The 22,644-nt window shown below is 56.1% G+C and overlaps 1 protein-coding gene across 1 annotated transcript in view; it reads right to left on the reverse strand.

Annotated features, from left to right (window-relative positions):
- The window catches only part of TG (thyroglobulin), a 200,039-nt gene that overhangs the window by 168,121 nt on the left and 9,274 nt on the right, over positions 1-22,644 (reverse strand). Inside the window, exons 6-18 of the mRNA XM_037166661.2 lie at positions 21,172-21,278; positions 20,569-20,712; positions 20,176-20,361; positions 15,833-16,933; positions 14,831-15,418; positions 12,943-13,182; positions 9,756-9,890; positions 9,302-9,379; positions 8,649-8,761; positions 7,721-7,823; positions 6,346-6,546; positions 2,733-2,945; positions 1,420-1,574 (exon numbers count right to left, since the gene is read on the reverse strand). Of these exons, the coding sequence (XP_037022556.2) occupies positions 1,420-1,574; positions 2,733-2,945; positions 6,346-6,546; positions 7,721-7,823; positions 8,649-8,761; positions 9,302-9,379; positions 9,756-9,890; positions 12,943-13,182; positions 14,831-15,418; positions 15,833-16,933; positions 20,176-20,361; positions 20,569-20,712; positions 21,172-21,278 (3,364 nt within the window). The remainder of the gene's footprint in view (positions 1-1,419; positions 1,575-2,732; positions 2,946-6,345; positions 6,547-7,720; positions 7,824-8,648; positions 8,762-9,301; positions 9,380-9,755; positions 9,891-12,942; positions 13,183-14,830; positions 15,419-15,832; positions 16,934-20,175; positions 20,362-20,568; positions 20,713-21,171; positions 21,279-22,644) is intronic.

The raw sequence follows: 22,644 nt of genomic DNA on the forward strand, positions 1-22,644 counted from the left end.
TGACCTGAGAGGCCCTCTGTCTCACTGTCACACGCTGACACCTGTCTCTGGAAGCCCCCGCCACCCGGCCCCTGCCCCGCTGCCTTCTCACCCATGTCCTCAGCGGGCTCCTCTGTCAGGTCTGGGGATTCCGGGGTATGTCGCCCCTCGCTGGGCGGGGTTTAATTTCCTCATCCCGGTAAATGGCAGCACCGTGTCGACACCCAGCCCTGGAGCCCAAGCCCTACTTCCCCTGATGTTCCCTTTCCCCACAGTGCAGTGTCTACTAAGTAAGCCATCCAGGCAGCCCTGGTGTGTCCCGATGTGTCCCCCCACCTCCCCGATGTGTCCCAAGTCTTTCTGCTTCTCATCCGGTGTCAAAGAGCCTGGACGGACCTGGACGGACTGAGCAACGTGTGATCTTGGGCGACACTCTCTACGGCCTTCAGTGAACTCTGTAGACACGGGGACAGTGGTGCCCACTGAACTGCGCACTGGACCGATGAGAGATAAGGAAAGTACAGTCCCCCACACACCACCCCCCTGCTGGGCTCAGTGATCAAGGGGAGCGCCAGGATGGGTGCCAAGTGCATTTCTTTGGAGCAAAGGGGACAATATATGTTTCTGTTTGTTTTAGAATCAACACTCTCCAGCTTGCTTGTGTGAAAATGTATGTTCTGCAAAATTCTTAGCATTGGGTGCTGAGCACGAGTTGCTCCAGTGAATTAGCAAACTGTGAGCAGAATGAGGAATCACTGAGTTGAGTGACTTTTGAACACTCGCTCTGTGAATTCTGGCAGCTTCAAACCACCCGTGCCTGTTACACAGCGAAAAGCCTGACGTGCACTGTTTGTGGTTCCACGTCTTCCCAGCTGGCGTGCGCCGACCTCTGCACTGGGAGGGCCCCGGGTGCCTTCTCACGGGTCCGCCAAGAAACGTGTCTGTCCTGGCGGCACAGAGAGTGGGCACCTCTAGCGCCCTGCCCCGCGTTCCCAGGCTCTTTTTCCATGGGCGGTGGCTGCACTCTGTGGCATCACAGCTCTGCCATTTCCCAGCCCTCTGCCCCTGGACAATCACTTAACCCTCTCGCCTTCACTCCCCCGATCCACAAAGCAGCAATAACAGGGTCACTCTGAAGCCCGCGTGAACCCATCCATGCCAAGGGGCGCACAGTGCCTGGCACACAAGAAGTGCGTAGCACACATCTAGTTTGACATCTTCATGTAGCAAGAATGGCCGGGGATGAGATGGCTTCAGACTCCACCTCTGCCACTGCACAGTTGGCCTTGGCCGAGCTACTTTCTCATCCTGGGCCTCAGTTTGTCCACTGGTGAAATGAACGGGTATCGAACTCTAGGTTCATTTGAGCACTGAGGGTTTCTGACACCACGCCCCTGAGCTGAGGCCCAGCGCCCGCCATGGGGAACGCCAGGCACCTACCTGGATCTGGCAGAAGCCTCGGGCTGTGAGCTCATCTAGGATGAAGACCTGGAACGCCAACAGCAAGCCCGCATAGTCCGCACTGCACATCTTGCCCGGCGGGAGCCGGAGCTGGAACTGTGCCTGGGTCTGCAGGGCCTGCCACAGCTGCAGCCCTGCGGGGAGTGTCAGATGTCAGCAGGCACAGGTGACAGCCCTGCGGGACCCTTTGCTGTTCCTTGTTTGTTTTTTTCCCCTGCAAAAATGACCCTCCTTCATTTAGTTTGGAACACGCAAGCACTGCCATGTTGCACTGTCATCCTCGGAGCCTGACAGCTGGTTCTGAAATTTCTCAGCACTCACAGCCAGCGCAGCCCGCCTCAGTCTCCAGACAGGCTGCTTTCCATACTGGGGGTCCTGGCATTCTTCTGGGAAAAGCTTCCATACTGTCTTGCATTCCAACAGTGCAAGGCTGTGTGGTTTTGCCAGTTAAGAGCAGACACCACAGCCCGTAGGAAAGGCCTGCCGGGGTTGTTCAGTGCCCCCCGCACCTGTTCCGAGCAGCCCTGCCCTCGGCTTTTGGGGTTTGAGACCCACACCTTCTCCTCCCAAGTCCCTTGCTCTAATGAAAGTCTACTTGTGACCAGCCTGCTCTGGATTTCGGCGCAGGCCATTCTGTCATAGTCAGGGCGACAACCCACTTTATGTGTCCACATCACATTTGGATTTTTTCTGGATAGCCTTCTCTATCCCAGAATGCTTTGCAACAAACAGTGTCCTTTGACACTCTGACAGCCACTCAGAGCTGTGAGCCAGCCCCAGCGCCCGCCCCTGCCTTGCCTGGCTGAGTCACGATGCCAGCCTTTGCCCAGGCAGACGCAGTCGGAGCCCGGGGCTGCCTCCCAGCCAGTGCACGTGGACATGTGCTGTGGCGGGGCAGGAGCCCTGCCGATATTCAAACAGGGCACAGGCCCACAGCTCTGCCAGGCACCAGCCCCGGAGCTCCAGATGCACCTGGGGGAGGGAGCAGCTTGTGTGGAAGAGTCACACTCAAATGCCAGGCAAGCGGCTTGGAGCCTGTCAACACCAGAATAACTAATACGGCCACTGGAGCACCTGCCTGTGAACACAGTCCTCTGTCCAAGACATCCCAGCGGTACATGAAATGATGGCAGTTCTCCAAGGAGCAGGCGGCTGCAGAGAAGCTGCAAAGGGGTCTGCGAAGCACACCGGCTCCTTCTAGAAATGCTCTACCAGGCCCTCTCTCCTGCCCCAGAGGCCACCCAGCCCACATGGAAAGGCTATACAGGTATGGGAAATGCAAGGCCACTCACGCTGGCAGGCCCGGGGATGAGGCGGTTGGGACAGCCAGCGTCTCCTCTCGGGGCTACACACCAGTGGCCCTGCTGGGAACACACTCTGGGAGCCCTGGCGGCACAGCAGCTGGCACAGCTGGACGGCAGCCCCTTCTGGGCCGGAGGCTCGCTCACACAGGACCACTCCATCAGCCACGTCCGATGCATTGAACGGCAGCGGGCACTGCGGGCCTGGAGGAAGGAGCGAGGGCCGGCTGTGGGCCTCTGCCCAGCGCGGGGGGCTGAGCACCCCTTTCTCTGTCCTCCTCTTCCCTACCCACAGACATGAAGGGCTCCTCAGAACCTGGCCTGGGCCTGCTCCCTCCCTCCCTGCCCTCTTCTTGGAGGAGCCCATCCTCACTCAGCTTCAACACACCCTGCATCAAGGGTGACTCTCAGATCTTATCTGCGGCTCAGACCTCTCAGCTTCTTCTCATCTCAGATCCAATCACCAACCAGTCCTCTCCACCTCAAGGACAACAAGTCACAACTCACTGCTGCCCCCCCCCCACGCCTGCCCCTGCTTCAGTATCTGGCACTCAATGCACATACAGCCCCGCCCACCACCTAGCTGTCCCAGGCCAGAAACACCACAGCCCTCTTGGACAGTCCCCTCTGCCCGGGCACCAGCAGACACTGTGGCTGCCCGGTTCTCAACTTCTCTGCATCTCCACTGCACTCCCTTCACCTTTTCTTTGGACCATTGGGTACCTTCCTCGTCCAATCAGGCTCCCACTCCCAGCAGAGGAATTGTAGCGAAGCTGGACGTCAACCCTCCGTGCCCCGGGTGCCGGCTGACCTGGCCTTCTCTCCCTGCTCCCCTGTGTCCCGGGCCCCTCTGCCCCCAGGAATGGCTGTCTTTCCCCGAACAGCTCTTCGCTGCACACCTCATGCGCCTCCCTCTGCCTGCTCATCTGCATAGAGGATGCTTTGTGGATCCTGTTATCAGCCAGATACCCCCAGCTTTCTAACACCTTCTGGGGTTCTCCTAGGCCTTCCTCGGTCTCCCTTCTCCAAGCTCTCCAGCCAGCCGGCATCACTCTCCACGTTGTCAATGAGTCAAGAGTCCAATCACTGCCCACAGTCTCCCCACTGCACAGAGCCACAGAGAGAAGAGGGTGGCTTTCCCCTGCTCACCCAGACCACAGCATAATGCAGACCGTGAATGTGGGTGAAACAAGCGGATGAATGGGTAAATTAAAGAGGAGACACACTCAGCAGGATGATGTCTCACCTGACTAGAGGTTCAGTTAATTATCTGACTCTGGGGCACAGCCTCCCTGCCTGTTTATGTCTGACCCTGTGATCTGAAACTCACATGTGATTCACAGGGACTTGGGGGCCTCAAAGATGGATAATGACTCAGTTTGAACTCCAAGGTGCAGCCTTGACTTCTTTCTAATGAGAACGATAGCCTCTGGCCGAGAGTTTGCATTGTGATTTGCAGGGGGCTGAGTTGGTTCTTACACAGAGTCAACCGTGGGGCCTGGGGCCAGTCTGCCAGGCTTTGAATCCTGGCTCAATCATGTACCAGCTGAGAGCCCTAGAGCAAGTTAATTAACTTCTCTGTGACTCAGTTTCCTCACCCCGAAAACGGTGAGGATAGCGAGAATGCCTACCTCCTAAGAATGGAGTGACTCAAAATTAATTAAGGCATGCAGGGAACTTAGAAGAGTTGCTGAAACATAATAAATACCCAATAAATGTCAGTTGTCATCATTATTATTAACAACAAAGGGAGAATGCATTGTTGCCCACAGTGACAATTTTAGGATGTGGGTGTTTGTGTAGTTGCCCTTGGAGGAGACCCCTTGTCCCACAGACTCAGGCGCTGAAGCACGAGAGGCTACTTCCTCTGCCCCACGGCCCACAGCAGCAAGTGGAGAACCACGGGTGACCCCAGACAGAGGCTGTGTGCGGTGCCACTGGGCTGTGCAGTTTACAGAGACTGTCTGAGTCCACCCTAACAGTGACTCTAAGAAATCGCTATGATCCCGCATGCTCATTTCACAGAGTGGGGAACTGAGATCCAGAGAGGTTAAGGGACTCATCCGAGGCCACTCAGTAGGAAGGAGGAGAGCTGACATCCCAGTCTGGCTGGCTGGCTCCCACCTCTGAGCTGTCTCCACCACACTCGGCAGGAGGCCCGAAGGAGGAGCCTTGGGGGGGCTCATGTTAATGCTGGCTGCTCCTAGCTGTGTGCCTTGGGACATGCACGTGAGCCTCTAAGCCCCAGGTCTGCCATCTGTAAAACCATGGGACTGTCCTATCCACTTACCTGCATGGGATCAGGGATGGGAAAAGCACCTGCTGGCAGGTGAATCTCTGCACCCGTGAGCTATGATCATGGCACCCTGCAGGACCAGCCACACAGGGGCTGACCGGCCCCTGAAAGAGCTGCGCTCCCAGGCCTGCTCCTGAAGGAGACATATCAGTCTGCTCTCGGGGGCCCTGGGAATTGAGCAATGGACTGTTTCCATCCCGGGGCTGGTACCACTTCCCTCGGAAGCACACGGCAGGGAGTCCCTCTCGTAAACACCCACCGAGCACCTGCTGTGTGCCCTGCATGGTGGCAGCTGCCAAGGGCACAGAGGTGAGCGTGACAGGGTCCTGCCCTGACCGTGGCCCCGCACAGAAGGGGGCAAAGCAGGGCTTGGGAGAAAAGCTGGGCCGTGAGACTGCGGGCACGTCACAGGCTGGGGGGGCGGGGGGGTGAGGCAGGTGGACTGGAGGGAGAAGCACCCCCACCAAGACTTGCACTTTGTCTTTACAAACACAAATGCAAGTTTACGAATACAGGAGATTCTCTCTCCACGTATAAATCACTAGACTTAATCAGCTGTCTCTGCAGTTCCAAAAGGTTGACCTGAGGAGGATGGCAAAATTTAAGAACCATGATGAGCACAAGAGCAACAGAAGCAGGCTGCTTCCGACAGAGCCAGAATCACTTCATTTAGCAGCTCTCAACACCGCCAGACCCAACACCCCGATTTGTAGGAAATGCTCTGCAATGTCCTTATTTACATCCTGAAAGGAAATTCGGAGTCTACCCTGCTCGCTCAGATGAATTTTTAAATGATTATAAGGCCCTGTGACTTGAGTAGATAGAAATAAAAAGCCAGTAACTGATCGTTAAATAATAGATTTGAACACATAATAATCTATTTCAATATTCTAATACATACTCCTAGGACACAGTTTAATATTTGATATCCAAATAGTTTTTAAACTAGAAATAAGAATAAACAAGTCAACACCTGCCCAAATTCCCACAGCCCAGGCTGACATAGACACCTCCCCACTGAGAATGTGCTCTCGGGCCCCTCCTTCCCCCTTGACATTGGGAGACCAGGACCTGGAAGCCCCCGGCAGACCAGCCTGAGCTTCCTGGGTGCCAGCTTGGGGATACCCACAGGGCCTCTCCTCAGTTTCAGCTCCAGGGCTGAGCTCTTGCAGGAAGAAGACACCAGTTTCAACCTCGTTGGAATCATCCCGTCCCCCACCCCACTGTCCTGCTCTGTGGAGTCCCACCCCCCGCACCCCACACCCCCAGCCTGAGTGAAGGAACAGATGAGCAGGGCCCATGGCTTACTCTCACAGGCCGGCTGGCTCCCAGCCACGCGGGTCCCAGGCACCTCCTCTCCGCTGCCCAGGACACACCAGCAGCTGCCCTGGGCCGGATCACACTGCACAGGGTAAAGGCCTCCGTCCCCTGCCCCACAGGCCAGGGTGTCGCCTGGACCAACTCTCCTGGAGAGGACACCGGTCTGGAGTGAGTCGCAGAGGCCCAGGCCTGGACACAAAGAGAAGCCCGATGGAGTCTTTGCCCACTGAGGCCCCAGAGCCCCCACCCCCCACAGGCACCACCCACCGCCACCTGCGTGCAGGGTCCTCCTGGGTCTGCGCTGCCTCCCGCTGGGGTGCTGACCTCAGGCAGGGCAAAGGGTGGGCCTCACTCTGCTGTGCACCCCACCACACACACACACACACACACACGCACAGCCTGCCCTCAAGGAGCTCAGAATCTGCAGGGAGATTTAACATGTGAGCAACCGGAAGCATTTGAGATCTTGCTTCCCAGAGCACGTCATCAGTTCAGCACAAATAAACTCATTAAAAAAAAAATATATATATATATATATATATATATATATATATATATATATATATATATATATATATATATATATATAAACAAATAAGCGAGCAACTATAGTTTGGAGTGATAAGAGCAACAAATGCAGTTTAAGGGCCCATAGGAAGGCCCCAAACTCAGGACAAGAGGCCTGCGGGGACTAAGAATCAGCCAGGGAGGGTGGGGAGGGGTGGAAAGATTGCAGGGGCAGAACCACAATACAAGAAGGCCCAGGAAGAAGAGTGTCGCCCTCCTAAAAAGCCTGACTAGAGCTTATCACCCCCGGATCCTGAACGGTGAGAGAAGAGACAGGAGATACGGGAGCCACGCACGCACAGAAGGTAGTGAGCAGCGTGGGCCTGGCCCTCGGGACCACGGGGCGTGGGGCCGGCTCTCAGGCAGAGGACAGACATCAGCACATTTGCACTTGAAGGACAGCATCTGGATGGCACCGTGGAAACCAGACTGCAGGGCCAGGCTTGGAGCTGAAGGACCTGGCAGGGGCCTTCTGTGTCACCAGTGCTGTTCATCTGGTCACCCAGCAAAGGCACATCCCAGAGTGCACATCTTAACTGGGGCCAGCACCAGCTTGTGCTTCTAGGTTACAAGCACTTCCTGGCTCCCTGCCATGTGCACTTCTCCCAAGAACCCACTGAGGCTGGGGAATATTGCTCCTGTTTTACAGATGAGAAGACTGAGGCACAGTGAGGGCAGAAGCTGCCACAGCTCTGGAAGTGGCAGAGCTGGGACAGGCAGCCATCTCCTGGGACGCCACACCCAGGCCCCGTGCACGGGAGGAGCCAGGGGCACAGGGGGAGGGGCGACTACTCACACTGGGCACTGCCGTTTGTGCTGGGCACGGTGCCCTCCCCAGAGGCCTGGTCCACACACCAGACGCCAGCCTCCGACACCTGCAGCCTGGCAAACTCTCCTGTCTGGGACAAAGCCAAGGTCGAGTCACCCTGGGGAAGGTGCTGGTGCTGCCCCCAGGCCGGTGAGCAGATGGCAAGAATGTCCCTTCCAAAACTACCAGTGACAGAATATTCCTTCCGGATAAACTTCTGCACACAGCTGGAGGCGGTGTGGGGGAGGCTCGACCCTAATCCAGACCCTCTCTACACATTACCGGCACTGACGGTGGAACAAGCCTGTGAGGTGGGGCCACGGGTACCCAGTTCTAGGGACCTCGCCTGGCTTCATAAAGCCCCTGGGGGCTGGGCAGAGCAGGCGGTGCTGCTCCTACCAGACTGTTTTAGGGTGAGGAAACAGGCCCAGGGGCTTTACTCGGCACGTCAGTGGTTCAGAGTCCAGCATGATTCCTTTCTCTAGGAGCTTTCTCTCCCAAAATACGCTCCTGCCCTGAATTATTACAGTCGCTCAGGGAGCTGAGGAGGGCCATATAGTAACATCTTCCATGGATGTTGAGAAACTGAGATATAATGTGCATTCGACTTTGCCAGAAAACAATTTTTCTGAGTCTTCATGACCGGTACTTCCTTGGGCCCTCAAAACAATCCCAGCACCAGGCAGGGTGAAAATGTGGTCTGATCACACGATTTCTAGAAAACGGACGCGCAGAGAAGATAAGTAAATTGTCCCAGGTCACTCGGCAGACTCTGCCAGGACTAAGACAAAAATCCAGACCTGGTCCCTGTGAGTTTTTAACAAAAACAAATTTACTGAATAGAAAATTCATCCTTGCCCCACGGGGAGCAAGTTCTGACTCCCTCCACAGCCTGCCTGGGCCTCCAGGGCCTTACCTCCAGGCAGGCTGGGATGAAGAGGTCTCTTGGCGAAGGATCTCCTTGGGATCCAGCCTGTTTCCAACCGGAAAGCAGCGCGCTAGCTCGAGATCTCTCACAGGTGGTGGGGCCTATGGAAGAGACAGAGAGAGACGCTCTTAGCAGCCTAGCGTAGGTCCAAGGCAGAGCGGAGAGCCGGGCTGGCTGAGAGTCCGAGCCGTGCCTCTGGGTGGATGGAGGTGCCCTCACGGAGCGCTGGAACCTCCTGGGAGAAGCGGGCTGAGGTTCAGGACAACAATCCCTATGAATGCATCACCCGTGAGATGCAAAGTAGGTGGCCTATTTCCTGCGTCAGAAACCAGGGAGAGGCCCCGCTGTAGAACAGAGGTGAGCGGTGGGTGGAACCGCAGGAGGGGATGGAACTGCCCAGGAATGGAGTCTGTAGGGAAGCCCAGGGCCCGTCCACTCCCCTTGCTCTCCCCCCCCACCCCAGAAACTAGGAAGGACCAAGGTCTGTGAGGGGTCTTCCAGGCCTGGGGACGTGGGAAAGCGTGGTCTGGCTGCACAAGGCGGGGGCCCACGGAGCCTCCACTGGTTGGGTAACAACAGTGGGCACCACCAGCCCTGAGTGCCCTCCACCGGGCCTGGGGGGGGGGGTCTGTATCACTTACACTTCGGGGCCTCGGGGGAGCGGGCTGTCAGCGAGGCGGGGACGTACTGCCCCTTCCCATCCACACACCAGCAGTACCCTAGAAAAGAACCACGGCCAGAGTTCGGGACGTGCACAGGGCTCATCCCCTGGTGTCCCACAAACCACTATCCATCTTCGAATTCCTAGCAGGACCGGAACAGTCCCCCACCTGTCCCCCTGGCCGACACTGCTCAGTCACAGGCCTTAGCACCCCAAGCCCCCCAGTAATCATCCACTTGACCTGCAGGCTGGTAGAAGGTCACTGCTCCCCTTATACAGGTGAGCCACCCAGAGGCCAGAGAAACTAGGGGATCTGCTACCGGCTACCAAACAGGGCCCTGAAGTCCAGCTCCCTTGCCCTAGTGCAGGGCTCTTTCCACTAAATGAAAAGGGGGCGCAACCCCCGGCCTCCCACGGGTGCCCAGCCCCCTCACCAGTCCCCGCGTGGCACTGTACGGGCTCCCAGCCTCCAGAGGCGTCGCACCGGGGCACATAGGGGCTGGGCCGAGGAAGGGACACTGGAGAGGAGTCCCCCGGGGAGAGGCGGCGGCTCTCATAGAAGTCGAAGGCTGCAGTCGGAGACAGAGGGGCAGAGGTGAGCCCCTGACGGGGACAGCTCCACGGCACGGGCTGCGCCACCGAGAAGAGTCACACACACCCCTGCACCGGCACGCAGAGGTGACACAGACGCTTCCACCCAAAAAGAGACAGCGGTGCCTCGAGCAGTGGCCAGGCACTCACCAGGCTGTCCCCGAAACTAGAAATGTGGGCTGAAGTTTGAGGGCGTGGCAGCCCTCTCTCTGTGACTCCCACATGAAGTCACTCAGATCAATGGCACGCCTTCAGTACATGAGGTCACAGCAGCGACAGACATGACTCTTTAACATGCACGATGTCCAGGCCCAACTGAAGCTCCTGAGCCCTCACAACCACGCCCCGAGAGAAGCGGCATCTCCCCATTTCATGGGTGAGAGCGGCTTCCCCGCGGTCTCACCGCCCAGAGGGGTGGGGGGTCACACACGGAACACAGAAGCACGTCTGTGTGCACCGCCCTCTTGCCCTCCGCCAAACTCTTCTAAATTGGGTCTTTGCCCCCCTCAGACTTGGTTCTCCGTGACACCTTCTCTTCCTCAATCAGCTCCCTGAGGTTGGAACCTGCACCCCAAGGTGAGGGAACGGGCTCAGTGAGGAACCTTCACAATTTGCAGAGAGTCACCCAGCTGATCGCCATGCCCTGTCCTCGTCCCCACATCCCCCGGTCCTGCTGGCTTCCCCCCACAGCGTCCTCCACTGGGGACACACTGGACATCGTGTCTGCCATTTTGTTCCGGCCTGTCTCTTCCATGGCAGCCTTTACACCCTTTGGTGCAAAGATTCAAGTTTATTTTGCACATGGAGTAGTGTCTGCCTGGTTGTAGAAATACTTGGTGAGCAAAAGGAAAGATGTGCTTGCATGAGAGCAGGGCAAGGGGAACGGCCACATCCCAGGCAGCCCCGCCTCACACGGGGGGCTCTCCCACCTCGCCCCCTTTCGGCAATAAGCCTCATGGCTCCCGGAGCAGAGAGCTCACCAAGCTCAGAACCCCCGCCGCCCTGGTCACTGCCCATTGGAGGAGACCAGGGCCCGCTGGGCCCAGGGGACAGGACTCAGGAGTCCCACAAGCTTCTGCCCGATTCCTGGCACAGCATCTCTTGGCTCTGTGATCGTGAGCAATTTGCCAACCTCTCTGAGCCCAAGATTCCCCATCTGTGAAGTGGGTCTAACACTTAACAGGGTAAGTGTGTGTTTATATCAAAAAAGCTAAGCACCAAGCCCATGCCAGGTACAGCTATGGACGTTTCCGCCCACACCCGCCTCACCCGGGGACACTGCTACCATGTTCTGTTGGCCAAAGACACTTTGGTCCCTCAGTCCCTCCTTGTCCTGGGGCTCCAGTCCTCAGACTCCCAGGGACCTGGAGGTCTACACCCAAAGATTCCTCTCCTCTGCAACAGAAGAGACGCCGCTCCCCATCCTGAGGGATCCTGGGAAAATGAGCCATTCTGCTCCTTTTCGGCAGACACTTCTTCTTGGTCTACAGCACCACGCGTGGCAACTCAGGCACGCGGCTAAGTGAAGGGGAGCGCCCTTAGCTCGACTTCGGTGGAAAATGCCATCACCGCCACTCAACGAATAAATCTCTGTGGCTCCAACAGCTTCCCGTCCCCTTCCCTACATGCCCCCCAGTAACCAAAGTGGTCACAGCTCCCAGGGCAAAATCCCACCCTTTATAAACATCAAATCCTGTCCATGCACCCAATGCAAAAGAACTGGTTTCTCGCCCAAAGCGAAAGTCCTCAGGCCTTCAAGGAGCAGAGAAAGAAAGAGGGGAGGGCGGAAGCAGGACAGATGGCAAAGCAACATTTGCTGGGCTCCTGCGGTCTGCCAGGCCCAGGATAACCAGATGAATAAGACAAGGCGCAATGCTTTGTCCTCCAAAAGTGATGACAGGTGATGGGGGGAGCAGGGCACAGAGCTGGCACATGGGAGGCATTCACCTTGGGTGGGGTTAAGGGAGCGAAGGGAATGGACCCACCCCCATGGCAGCAGACCTCTCAGGACGGGGCGAGCGGGGTGTGCCAGCCCACAGCTGTCTGTCTTGGCTCAGACAGTGCCAGAGGTGACTGCTTTGCTGTCTGTCACCTAAGACCAGAAAACTCCAGACAAGAAGTCAGCTGAGATCATTTGAAAAAGGATGGGGACTTCAGGCAGACAGGGATCTTTTGTCCCTCTCAAGTTGGCACGGGTTCCCGGGCCAGAGCAGCTGCAGGCAGCAGAGCACAAGCAGGGGCTCTGGGGTGAGACAGGTCTCGGCTGGGCAGTGGCCGGGCAGGGCACAGAGGCTCAGGGCAGACCACGCTGCACGACCAGGCTATGCTAGCTACTCACTGGGTCAGCCTGGGCCCGAGACTTAACCTGTTTCCGTGTTTTGAGAAGAAGCACAGACGGCGATTATAGCATCGCTCCCAGGTAACCGTTGGGCAGTCAGATCCACTTAGCTTAGTCAGCGCCCGGCCAGGGGTGGGAAGGTGCCTGGCGACCTGGAGCTGCCACTGCGGGCAAGAGCACCGCGGGCTCTCTGAGCAGCTTCTCTGCCCCACGCAGGTACGGGCTGGTCTTTTGGAGTCGGTATCAGCTCTAGGTGAGCTCACAGGTGGGAGGCGCCCCGAACCAGTAACGTCTCAGTATGGAGGGTTCCTCTGCTCCCCACCCCCACGGGGTGCTCCTAAACCCTTAGAAATGGATGGAAGCTTTGGAACTGGCTGTGAGGGGAGTATGAGCCTTGGGGCTAGAGCGCCTCACATGTTAACAAGCATGTCTGGCTTCATGGGGGGGCCACAGGTGCCCTCTGTGATGGAGACTTGCCCCCAGTGGCTCTACCGGAGGGCTGGGGGGCATCTTGAAGAGCCATGCATGCCCCAGCTTGGACTGGCCCTACAAAACCTCGGCCTTTTCTTCCCGGGAACCCACCGGCCTGGGGAAACCGAGGCAGCAAAGCCCTGAGGGTGACAGAAGGGCAGCCGCCCCGGCTCCTGCTCCCGGGAGAGATGGGGGGAGACACGGACTCGCGAGACACTCACTGGACTGGGCTGCCAGACGCCAGGCGTAGTCGCCCCCACTCAGAAACCGCTCCACGAAGGTGTCCCGGGGTGGGGAGAGTGGAGGAAGGGCAAGCTCCTCATTGGTCAGCCGGACGCCCTTGGCCGCTAGGAAACTCTCCCCCAGAGGGAACGAAGAGTTGTCGGAAGCCGAGACCACCTCTTCTGCGTCCTTAAGGAACCGCAGGGCCCGAAGCCTCGCTTCTTCACAAGAGCCAGGACCTGGGGGCGTAAAGACACCGCAGACGGGTGCATCAGCACACGTGGCTCCCCGGCCCCTTCGAAGCGTGCACACGTGTGCACACATGCACACACAGACGTGTCTGCCTCAGCCGTTTCCTTCCCACCCAGACTGCTCTTCCTGTTCTGCCTCCACAATTTCATTCACTCGAGATTCACGGAGGACCGACCCCTGGAAGAGGATGGGTAATTGCGAATGTCCACTCCACAGCAGGCACTGCCCGAAGCACATTCACTCAGACAATGTGATCTAACCCCTGCAACAGCCGACATCTGTGTGCTGACTTTGGGGGTAGCCTCTTTCTGGAACTTGCCATCTTAATGGAGAATCCAGTGGAGGGGTCTGTAGGCCACTCCAAACGCCCAGGGCATGGCAGCTCCTGTTGCACATTCGTGTTACCAAACATTCTAAAAACCCTGGCTGTTAAAGCCTAAACTCCAGCTAATGCTGAAACTGTCTGATTAATTTTAACATTATCCAGAAAGGTGTGGGCGATGCTGAACATTGCCATGAATGGATGGGGAGATTTCAATGGACCGGTAACAATACCTGTAATACTAGCTGTGCTGGCTCGGGGCAGTCTGAGCTGATAACCGTGTGGAATCTGGCTGCCTGTGGTTTGACACTGCGGTGGGTGTCCACTTGGTAAGGAGGCATTTTGATTTGACACCATCTGTCTCATCTGTTTATGCCTCGTACACCGCAGCTCTCCTTCAAGTCCACTGTCACAGACCTGAACTTGCAGACCTCCTCCAGCACCTCTCTTCCCACTCCCTCATTAGTTCCCCCCAAGCAAAATAAAGGCAACACAGAGGCAGGAGCACTTCCTGAGGGTCCCAGGCACCTGGCGGCAGTCTTGTAAGTAACAAGACCATCGCATCAGGTGCTGGTTAACTAAACCGTGCACCCGATTTCTGAGAGAGACTGACGCGTTAGCCATAGAGGGTACGAGCCGGGCCATATTCCCCCGAGAGCCCTCACCAGGCCTAAGAGAATGCTTTGTAATCAGAAGTCATCCAGTTAACATTTGAGGCCCTGGTATGAATAATTACATGAAAATATAAAACAGAACTCCATTAGCTTCATCAATCCCTGTCTGCGCAGACGTGGGGAAATGGCTTCCCTTCTATGACCCTCAGGGTTATGGGCGAATGTTTGTGTGCCCCCAAAACATATGTGTCATGAAGCTCCAACCCCCAGTGTCATAGTATTTGAAGGCAGGAGCTTTGGGAGGTGACTAGGTTAAGATGAGGTCACGCGGGTGGGTACACAGAGATGAAGAGACCAGAGCTCTTTCTCTCCCTGCCATGAGGCTACACAGCAAGCCAGTGGCTACCTGCAAGCCGGAACAAGGGCTGGCACCAGCAACCCAATCTGCCAGCACCTTGGTCTTGGACTTCCGCCCTCCAGAACTGTGAGGAATAAACGTCTGTGGGATCAGCCACCCAGTCCATGGTATTTGTTTTTAGCAGCCCAAGCTGGCATGCATTTGGTTTGCTCCGCCATACATGCTGAAGGGATGAACCTGGCCACTACTAGACTCCCGTCCGGCTTTGGCACTCAGTACCCTGCCACCAGACACCCTTCCTTCAAGAGCACAAATTCCATTCTTCACACGGTTTAACTTACACGCTGGGACCTTGCTTGGCTCCGTCCGGGTTCCTTCCAGCTCCTGACCAGCTTCGTCCACACACCAGCAGGTCCGAAGGTCAAAGTGTGCCAGAGGGGCGCTGAAGTCTGAGTAGGGCCCTGGGTACCGGCTGAGCTGGCCGCTGAGCATCTGCCAGAAGAGGTAGGGCTCCAGGAAGACACCCCCTCCGGGCTGCGTCCGGTTCCCTTCCAACACTGCCAGCGGGACATCTTGGAGAGAAGGGTATCTCGCCAACTCCGGGAAGATGCCCTGCTGGCCCGCCTCATACAGACTTTGAAGAAAGAGATGGAAGCCTTTGGAAGCTGCCTCTCGGTAGCTCGTGAGCTTCATGAGCAGTTCGGTACCGGCCGGCTCCTGGCTGGCACTGTTGTGAGCCCTCCACCGTTCGTACCACTCGAAGGCCTGCTCCGGGGGTCCGTCGCATTGCACCTGGCGCCACTGCCCGCGGGCACCGCACTGGGGGGTGTAGATATCGGAGAGGGCGGAGGGCTTGCTGGAATTGGAGGCCAGGGCCCGCACGGCCCGGAGGAAGGCTTGCTCGGCCTGCAACTGACAGGGTGTGGGGCCTGCGGGGGAACAGTGAATGCGCGAGTCAGGTCAGGGCGTTTAAAAGCACAGAAGAACAAGATGGAAGCTCTTGATGGCCCAAAGGCCACCCGACACCCTATGCAGCCACAGAGGCCACCCGGTCAGCACGGGGAGCCTCCCATCCCTGAGCGGGTGCTGCCACTGAGACCCACTGTTGTCACCACGGCAGACATGCACACGCCAAAGCCCAGAGCCTGCATACATCTGCCTATTCACCCCTTAAAATGGTTAACCTGACTGAGACCTCTCTGGGCAATTCTTAAATTAACCAGAACATTTTGCCATGAATAGAAGTTTGAAATCTAGCTATGACTGAATGCCTTGCTCTCTGTGATGCCTTGTGTTCCCCAAAGAGAATCCGAGTTAGTAGGTCGAATACCCAGCAGACTCACATTGCATGGCTTGCCCAGGTCCACTCTGAGTTCCGGGGATGGCCTGGCCCTCGGTGTCCACACAGTAGCACATGGAGTCGAAGCACTGGACAGGCAAGAAGTTCCCCTGGCTGGTACAAGAAGGCACAAACAGGCTGGACCCCACAGGCTGGCTGCGCGAGAGGCTCTGCATCCGAGCCCTTTGCTTTTCACACTCCGTGGGGCACCTGGGCCGCCCGCCTCTGACCCTCGAGCCGGGCAGCTCCCTGCCCCAGGAGTCCACACACCAGCACTCCCCGGCATAACACTGGACGTCCTCGTAGCTTCCCTCTGCCGTGCAGGACGGGACAAAAAGGCTGCCAGGCACCTGCTCACAGCCCTGGGAGCTGAGCACCATTTCCACCACGTCGCCTAAATCCCTGGCTGTGTCTTCAGGCACAGAAATCGCATGTCGCAGGAAGAGGAGGAACTCAGGAAGGTCCAGGAGAGTAGCAAGGGATCTCAGGGCATTTTGGTTCTCTTGTAAGTCAACTTCAAAGCCAAAGCTGCCCACAACTGGCTTATTCATAGCACCACCCTCCTGAGTGGCTCCAGGGGTCTCCGGGGCAGAACTCAAATCCAACCCCACAGGGAGGGGTGTGGCCCAATCAACAAGTCCTCCCCGGTTCCGGAAGCCTGGGAGACCAAGTTGCTGGAAAAACTGACTGAAGTTAAAGGTGCCTCTTGTGCCAAGGGCTCCAGACAAGTTAAACTGGCCAACATTCACCAAAAACTCCCCTCCAAAGAGGTTTTGCTGGAGTCGCTTCGGGTTGGTGGTGAACTGAAGGGCGAGACGAGCCAGCTCGCGGGAGGGAAAAAGCATTCGGATGGCTTCTTTGAGGAGAGTCCCTGAGGCCGGGAACTGCTGATTCTGCCCTTGGACCAGGGGGCGGAGGACCCCAGAGTCCACGAAGAGCTCCTGGATCCAGGGTGGGCAGGGCGTGGCCAGGCCAGCTGCTCCCCGAGAGGCCTGCCTTTCCCCAGGAGCCCGGGGGAAGCTGCGTGGGCCAATGGAGCCCGACGGCCCGAAGTGGAGTCGGGACAGGGCCTGCCGCCGCTCCAAGGTGCATGATTGGTCCCCAGCTGTGCCGGACAGAACAAACAGGAAAACGGGGTTTAATGTCACAAGCAGCCCTGAGACAGCCTCTCGGGTCTGTCTGGTAGTAAGACATCAAAAAACCCTCCCCCCCTTTTTTTTTTCATTTAGCTTTCACTTGGAGCCATGTCCTCAGAGGCCACTTTGGGGAATGAGTTTTCCAGTGGACATGACTGCCTGTCCTAGCTTTCACTAGTGCTGCCCCCGTCCAAGGCCATGGTCATCGACATCGGCCCCTTTCTGAACACCTGACCACACACAGCACTGACCTTGCAGTTCACTGGTGTGTCCCCCCCACCCATACCCCGCCCCTGCCCGCTACTCATGTCCACTGGAACTTCGGAATGAGACCTGAGTTGGACATCGGGTCTTGGCGGATGTGATTAGTTGAGGTGAGGTCCTATTGGATTAGAGTGAACCCTGCCCCCACTGACTGGTGTCCTGACTGGTGTCCATCCAGGGCCATGGATGACATGGAGAGGCAGACAGGGAGGAAGCCACAGGAGGGCACAGGCTGGGGGATAAGGAAGCGCCGGCGACCACCAGGACTGGGACAGAGCGAGAAAGCGTCTTCCCGAGTCTGCAGAGAGTGCGCAGCCCTGCCAACACGCTGGTTTCAGACTTGCAGCCCCTAGAACTCGGAGAGGAGCCATCTCGGCCATTTCCTGCCACCCAGTGTGTGGCCGCGCCTCACCGCAGCTTTAGGAGACCGGGACACCCACAGTCCCTGTTCGTTAATGCAGTGTGGCTTCCCCGCATTCTCCTGTTGGGATTCTCAAGGGCCTTTCGTGCTTCATTATATGCCGTTTGTGTGGCTGCCTAAGTCTTCCTTGTGGGTTGTCTGGTCTTGGCTAACTAGTTTATAGTCTCTTTGGGGATCAAAAGCATACTTCCAATGCTTTTAGTATTCCCTATAATAAATATTGTTCTATGCTATAATATGTAATGTTATTATCTACCATAGGAAATATGATATTTCCTATAATATAATGATACACATTTGGCAAACACACTTAGCATATTCTTCCAGGCTTGACCTTTCCCTGAAACTACTAATTAAATAGCGATCAACTCAGCTCCCAACATGGTTCGGTTATTCTATCCGAATACCCCAGGAGAACTGTAGTCACATGAAGAAAAATTATCTTAAATTCAAATTCCAGCATCCCAGTTCATAGGCGAAAGTAAATAAGCTCCATTTCTCTCTGTGGGCCGTAACTATTGGAGGTTTTCGACCGCCCGCCACCCCACCTTCTTAGAGTAATTCTCTCCCTCGGTCCACATGGATGCCAAACAGGAAGTCAGCCAACTTCCTCTGTAACCAGGCAACATGGAAAGAACGGGAACGTGTGGTCAGAGGGAGGGAGAAAGGGCCGCACCAGAACACATCACACACGCCTCCGCGAGGCCAGGCCCCCTTCAGAGGCCACTACGGGAGGGCCTGGAAGAGCCGCAGGGCGCTGCCTTCCCAAAGCAGGGCAGACCCCTCCCACTCGTGCACAGTGTCACTCAGGAAAAAACCCAGCTACTGGTGCCATGTGGCATTTGTTCCCACAGACACAGGACTCATGTACCAGAGAGAAAAAGTAGACATGCGTGATCCGCACAGGTGGGCGCTCTCTTCGTTTCAATTTGGAAGCCTGTGGCTTTTCATGTCCACCTGAGAATTGGAGGGTACAATATTCCGTAGGTTCTAATAGAACTACAACGCGATTGTAAACACCTTCAAGACAGAACTTCACATTTTTCTCTTCCTATATCCGCACACTTAGCAGAGAGATACTAGCAAACGGTGCAGAATACCCAACACGTTAGGTTGGGGAAATCATGTGACTTAAGGATTTGTTGACTGAATACCTGTGCCTACCTATGTTGAGGCTATAAACGGACCTGCATTCCCCACTGGTTCCAAGGCTTGCTGCCCCACTCCCAGGTTGCCCCAGAAGGAAGCCTGCAGGGCCCCTGGATTCCGTCCTGCGAATCTTACTGGTAGGACCACATCGAGTCCTGTGGGAACGCCTAGCACCATTTCTCAAGCCCACACCCTCTCCTCAGCCCACCGCTTTTTCCTCAGCATGTGCTCCCTATACTGGGTTAAAGAGTGTCTCCCCAAATTCCTGCCCTTCCTGGACCTCAGAATGTGACTTCCTTTGGAAATGGGGTCATTGTAGATGCAATTAGATAAGATGAGCTCACACTAGAGTAGAGCGGGCTCCTAATCCTATCTAATGGGAGTCGCCGTAGGAAGAGCAGAGACACAGAGGCAGACACAGATGATGGAGGCAAAGCTTGGAGGGATGCGGCCACAAGCCAAGGAGTGTCAAAGGCTGTCGGCAGCCACCGCAAGCTAGAAAGAGGCTGGGAAGGAACATCCCCTCAAGGCTTCATCAGAGGGAGCCTGGCTCTACGAACACCTTGATTTTGGACTTGTAGGCCTCAGGACATGGAGGAAATACATTTCTGGGGTCCTGAGCCATTCCTTTTGTGTCACCTTATTACGGCAGGAAGGTCACATGATCCCTGAGCCCAGTTCAGGACATTGCACTGACCTTCAATGCTCCTTTGAATCTTCCCGCCAAACTCACTCACAAAACCCATCACAGGGCTCACCAGCTTAAATCCCCTCAACATCCTCACCTGCCCCCAGGACGAGGCCCCTAAGCCTTCGCTTTCATGTGAAAGACCTCAATGTCTTAGTCTTGCCTTCCCCCCACCCATGTTCAAGTTCAGAGCCCCAGCCTGAGTTTGCCCCAGCAGTTTTTCCCTCTATTCTTCTCGCAGACCCAGTGACCATTAGCCAATCAATGTAGTCTACTGTCAACATCCTAAAAACGTCGTTCCTCCTGCTCTCTAGAGAGCTCACCTACCCTTATTTTTCTCCTCCAGGAAACGTCTTTGTTTCAGAACACTAATCAAGCATGGCCTCTTCCACGAAGCCCTCCCGAATATGCCCTCTTCATACACTCCAGGAGGCAGAATCCACCCCCCTTGCTTTGGGCCGCACTTCTCTCGGGGCACATCGAAACCTAACCCTCCTTGCTTTTTCTTTGTCTGCAAGGCCCTGGATAGTGGCTGAGCTCCCTGAGGAAGAAACTATGTCTGACACAGGACAAAATACATGCTAGAAGTTAACGATGAGAAGTGTGTTCTCCATCGTGACCAGCTCGAAGGGCCTGTGGAGTGTCAGAGTTCCCAGGTCCCGGAGTGAGAGTCCCGACAGAAGACCCACCGCAGGATGGCGGCTGGTCCTGCCGCCGAGTTCCGGCGACCTCCTTTCCCTGCGCATCCACACACCAGCACGGCCCCTCCCTCTGGCACTGCGCAGCCTCATAGTCCCCGCTTCGGAGGCAGCTGGGAACGTGGGGGTGGCCGAAGTTGGTTGCTGCAAACCGTTCCACTTCACATTTTGTGGGGCCTGTGGGAAACCCATGCAGCAAAGAGAAGTCAATCACTCCCGCTGTGCTCCCAGCCGGCATTGTTTGCTGGGAGCACTTACTTACGTCCCCGGCCCCCACCCCATACCCTTGGCTGGAACAGCCCCGCAGAGCCCATGGCGACTCTAAAACCCAAATGCTTTTCTCCTGGCAGAGGTGCACACACGTGCTGTCGACTTATTACTCACATCGGAACCTGCCAGAAAGCACTAGCTGAACTGCCAGGAACCGTCTCTGCAATATCCGGTACAGGGTGGTTTCGGCGAAGGTGGAAGCGAGGTCCAGGCCAGCGAAAATGGTGTCGTAAATTTCATCGAGCAACAGCTCCACACCTGAGCGAAGACAGCAAGGGTTTCAAGGCACGGCCTCGCTCTGAAAGGAAGTCCTCATCTTTCCGCTTTAATGGGTATCAAGAGGGGCGGGGCCTCCACCTGCGTCACTACACATTGGGTCTGAACGAGGCTTGCAAGGTACCCTGAGTCAGGGCTGCCCTGTACGGCTGCCCAGGGTGCTCACAGCACAAGCAGCACTGACGAGAGTGAGGACTCGAGAATCCAACCTGTCTTCCACCTGCCAACTCAGAGCTGCCTCTGCCAGAAGGGGGCGCCTCTCCCCCTTGTGTGCAACAAGGCTCCACCTGGGCCAGAGCAGCCCCATTCAAGCACCATAGATGGAAGGAAGCGGGCTAGCCACGCCTCTTGGACACCCACACTGCCACCTCTGCCCGCAGGTGACGAGGCTGAAGCTCTCGGGCCAGGCGCGTGCCACTCCTCCCCTCAGCCTGGGCTCACCTGTCTCAGCCAGTTCACGCCCCTGGCTGTCGGCACAGTGGCAGTACCCAGACACCTCGGGGAACCTTCTCCGGAAGGCCCTGAACGTCACGAACGCATCTGGAAACCTGAAAGGGGAGACTGGTGGTCACCATGTCCTAACGGGCAACTGCTCACATGTTCTCCCCGTGGAAATACATGAACGTGGCACCATCTCCTCTGGAGAAAAGGAGGGTCTGATTCTTCAACTCCTGCCATTCGCCCCAGGCTTCCCGTGGTAAGTGCCTCCTTTCCTACACTGGTTTTAACTGGCTGGAGCTAGGCTGGCCCTGTACAAAGACAGCTGTGCTCTGTTGCCCTGAACTAATTAGCTATTTTCCTCATTCTTGGCCTTTGACCGACGTATACCCAAGCACATGTCTCCTAGGATCAGACAGAAGACAGATGATGAACATGGCCTTCCCTGGTCCCCGTACTAGAATAGGACTAGAGACTAAGGCCAAGTTTGCCTCTCAACCGCACGGCACATCCCAGATGCCCTCATTCGGGAGATCAAACAACTTCTGAGCCCTTTACAACTGTTCAGGAGTTTGAAAAGGAGCCAGACTCCACCACAGCAGGACATTTCCCAGTTCCACAGTCTGAAAGACACACAAAATCGGCATGACGTGACTCGCCAGGGCCACGCGGCCTTTCCAAAAGTTCAGGAGAAGCGTACCTGACTTCTCAGGTCTGACCTGTGATGGCCCTGGGGAGCTCCTCGGGGGAGGGGGCGCTCCCCAGCCTGGAGTCAATGTGAGATGAGGTGATCTAAAGCCACCGAAAGGAGTTCTTCCCATGGGCAGCGGTTTAGCAGCCAGAGGAAAGTTTTTCAGCTTTGTATTTACAACATCGGGAGGTTTGTTTTTCTGTCCTACGCAGCCAGGTCAGGAGACCCAAGCCTCACGTGTCTCCACCTCTACGTGGAAACACACCCCAAACAGTAAGTTAGAGAGGCAACAGCTCCCCACACAAAGACGCCTGGCACTGTGGAATCTAGTCTAGCAAACTACCGAGCGACATCTGTGTCCGACGACAGGAAAACTCAGAAGTGAATTACAGTGCATCCCCTAAGTGATGTGTACCTAACACTACCTATAAAGGACAGATGCAAGTGCAAAACAGCCCAAACACCCCACGCACTGCCACAACCATTATGTAAATGAGCCAGCTGAGAGGCAACACATCCTGCAGACTCCGCTGCTCAGAGACCAAACACACAGCACAACAAGCAGGCATGAACTTGAATGCAAATGAATATGCAAAAAAGCCTAGGAAAGCGCTACAGAATTGGGGATTTTTCCCACGTTGTTGGTCTATTACTGCGTGTACGTGAGTTAAATACAAAAGAATGTTATAGTAAGTGAGTCATGCTTGGCAGAAACTAAAATCTCACTTTGCTCAAGTTGCCATAGATTGGAGGTATATGATAAACGTTCATTAATTGGAACCTGG

The sequence above is a fragment of the Artibeus jamaicensis genome, unplaced genomic scaffold (assembly GCF_021234435.1).
Source record: "Artibeus jamaicensis isolate MK-2021 breed Jamaican fruit bat unplaced genomic scaffold, CSHL_Jam_final scaffold_916, whole genome shotgun sequence".
Lineage (NCBI taxonomy): Eukaryota > Metazoa > Chordata > Mammalia > Chiroptera > Phyllostomidae > Artibeus > Artibeus jamaicensis.